This window comes from Arachis duranensis, unplaced genomic scaffold (assembly GCF_000817695.3).
Source record: "Arachis duranensis cultivar V14167 unplaced genomic scaffold, aradu.V14167.gnm2.J7QH unplaced_Scaffold_232525, whole genome shotgun sequence".
NCBI lineage: Eukaryota > Viridiplantae > Streptophyta > Magnoliopsida > Fabales > Fabaceae > Arachis > Arachis duranensis.
In genome coordinates, this window is record NW_026264851.1 from 202,385 (window position 1) to 204,485 (window position 2,101).

General features: G+C 34.6%; 1 protein-coding gene across 1 annotated transcript in view; it reads right to left on the reverse strand.

Annotated features, from left to right (window-relative positions):
• Positions 1 to 301: 301 nt before the first annotated feature.
• LOC127744058 (histone deacetylase 8-like) overlaps positions 302 to 2,101 on the reverse strand; it is a 2,223-nt gene continuing 423 nt past the window's right edge. The window contains exons 2-3 of the mRNA XM_052256329.1: positions 1,259 to 1,842; positions 302 to 906 (exon numbers count right to left, since the gene is read on the reverse strand). Coding sequence (XP_052112289.1) covers positions 613 to 906; positions 1,259 to 1,842 — 878 coding nt within the window. The 3' untranslated portion in view covers positions 302 to 612. The remainder of the gene's footprint in view (positions 907 to 1,258; positions 1,843 to 2,101) is intronic.

The following is a 2,101-nucleotide window of genomic DNA, read 5'->3' on the forward strand; positions in this document are numbered from 1 at the left end:
TGAAACTTGTTTAATCAAGTCATTGGAAATGACAATGTTTGTTTCTATGTTTAGATTTTTATCAAAGTATGCACGCCTTGTCAAAGCAATCATAATTTTACTTTTACATTAGTATCTTCATTCCGCATTTTTCGCATCTCCATTGGCTTCCAAAATCAAAGAATTCACCTCCTATAAAATGGCAGTATAAAATCAAACTTAGTCTATACTTGTTTATGCAGATGTTCTAAGTTTTAACACTATTCATGCACTAGTAGCAGAATATTGTAATTTTTTAATAATTATGAAACCATGGCAAAAGTACAATCATAATATCTACTACTATTGCATGAGACAATTCAGCTGCAGGGAAATTTTAAAATGTAGATTTTCCTTAACTCATTATTCTAGAGCTTTACAAATGAAATAGTAAATTTATACTTGAGAATAAGCTTTTCTCCTCATTTTCTTCTAGTGATATGCTTAGTGAAAGTTTACAACAAATTCCTTCCTTCTTTCTTCTTACTTAGAAGATATAATTAAACCCTCTTGACTTAATATCTCTGCTAAGGCCTGAGCACATAAGAATTTTTTTTTCCCAGATGAAGTTTCTCCAAAGTTAAGGAGTTCTCTCTAAAAATGAAGTTTATCTTTTTGATAGTTTTTAATGGCATCTATAACCTTTGATGAAAATGTGTCATCCTCAGGGTAATAAGCAATAGGATCTGGCAATGGAGGCAATGATACTAGGCTGAGAACACCCTCCAGAAATGCATGTAAACAGTATGCTGAATATGTAACATGGTATCCACCTTCTTGAACAATTACAAGGCGTCCATCACTGTGCTGTTTTGCAAGATCATGAACAATCTTCCCAATTTTTCTATAACCCTCCATTGTTAAGCATTGCCTTCCATTTGGATCAAACTGAGGCACATAAAGTAAGTAAAGATTCTTTATTGTTACATAATGATGGAAAAAGTAAAGATAATGTGATTTGACTATTGTTAACATTTTCATGTTCCATTCAATTGAAGTTTGTAGAAGGAAATTTTACACAAGAAATATTTTTTTTAATATCTTATTTAAAGGATTCGATTGTGAAAGAAAACTGACTTAACTTCTGTTGTAATTGATGAGAACAATCTTTTTTGTGATTGAAATGAAACAGATCATTTCTAAGGGTATATTTGGTTGAGGGGTTAAAAATAGGTGAAAATGCTAACTATGGCAAGAGTATGAATCATGAACCTAAAAGAAAATGATAAATAGAACTTACTGCACTTGAGTCTAGTCCAATTGTCAAAACAATCATATCAGGTCCAAACTTCTGGATTGATGGAATAACCAATTCATTGAATGCATAAACATATCCATTGTCCCCAGTTCCATTTGGTAGAGGTATGTTCAAATTGTAGCCATAACCTTCACCTTCTCCTAGCTCATCAATGGATCCATTATGGGGATGGGATGGACCCCATGATCCATGGTTCATATGAAGGGAAATGGTAAGAACCTTATTAGACCTATAGAATCCCTCAGCAGTACCATTCCCATAATGAACATCAATGTCTATAACTGCAACCTTGTTACACACACCAGAATCTAAGGCCAATTGTACTGCAAGGCCAGCATTGTTGAGAAAACAGTAGCCATCAGCCTGAGAAGGTTGAGCATGGTGGCCAGGGGGCCTAACCAAGGCATAAGCAACTTTTCCATGTCCATCAAGGACATGCTTCATTGCACAGAGTGTGGTTCCAGCAGCAAGAAGTGCTGCATCCCATGATCCAGGGTTCAAGAATGTGCCAGCACATAGCATTTTCCCTCCTCCTTTATCAGCTTCTACTAGTTCATTTATGTATTCTAGCAAATTACAAAAAAATTGAAACTCTATCAAGCACTATTTCATCTCAATTAATTAATTAATTAATCCTACTTATCACCATCCTAATCTCCAATTAGACTTGCAAATTCCAATCTTAGCAAGTGCTTCTGGGGACTCGCATACATAAAAGTTCAGATTTTTTTATACAAAGATCAATTTTTTACCAGAACCCAATTTCCCTCCAAACTTAAGAACACTAAAAAGCTCCCAAGATCAAAGCAATTATGGCAGCACAGC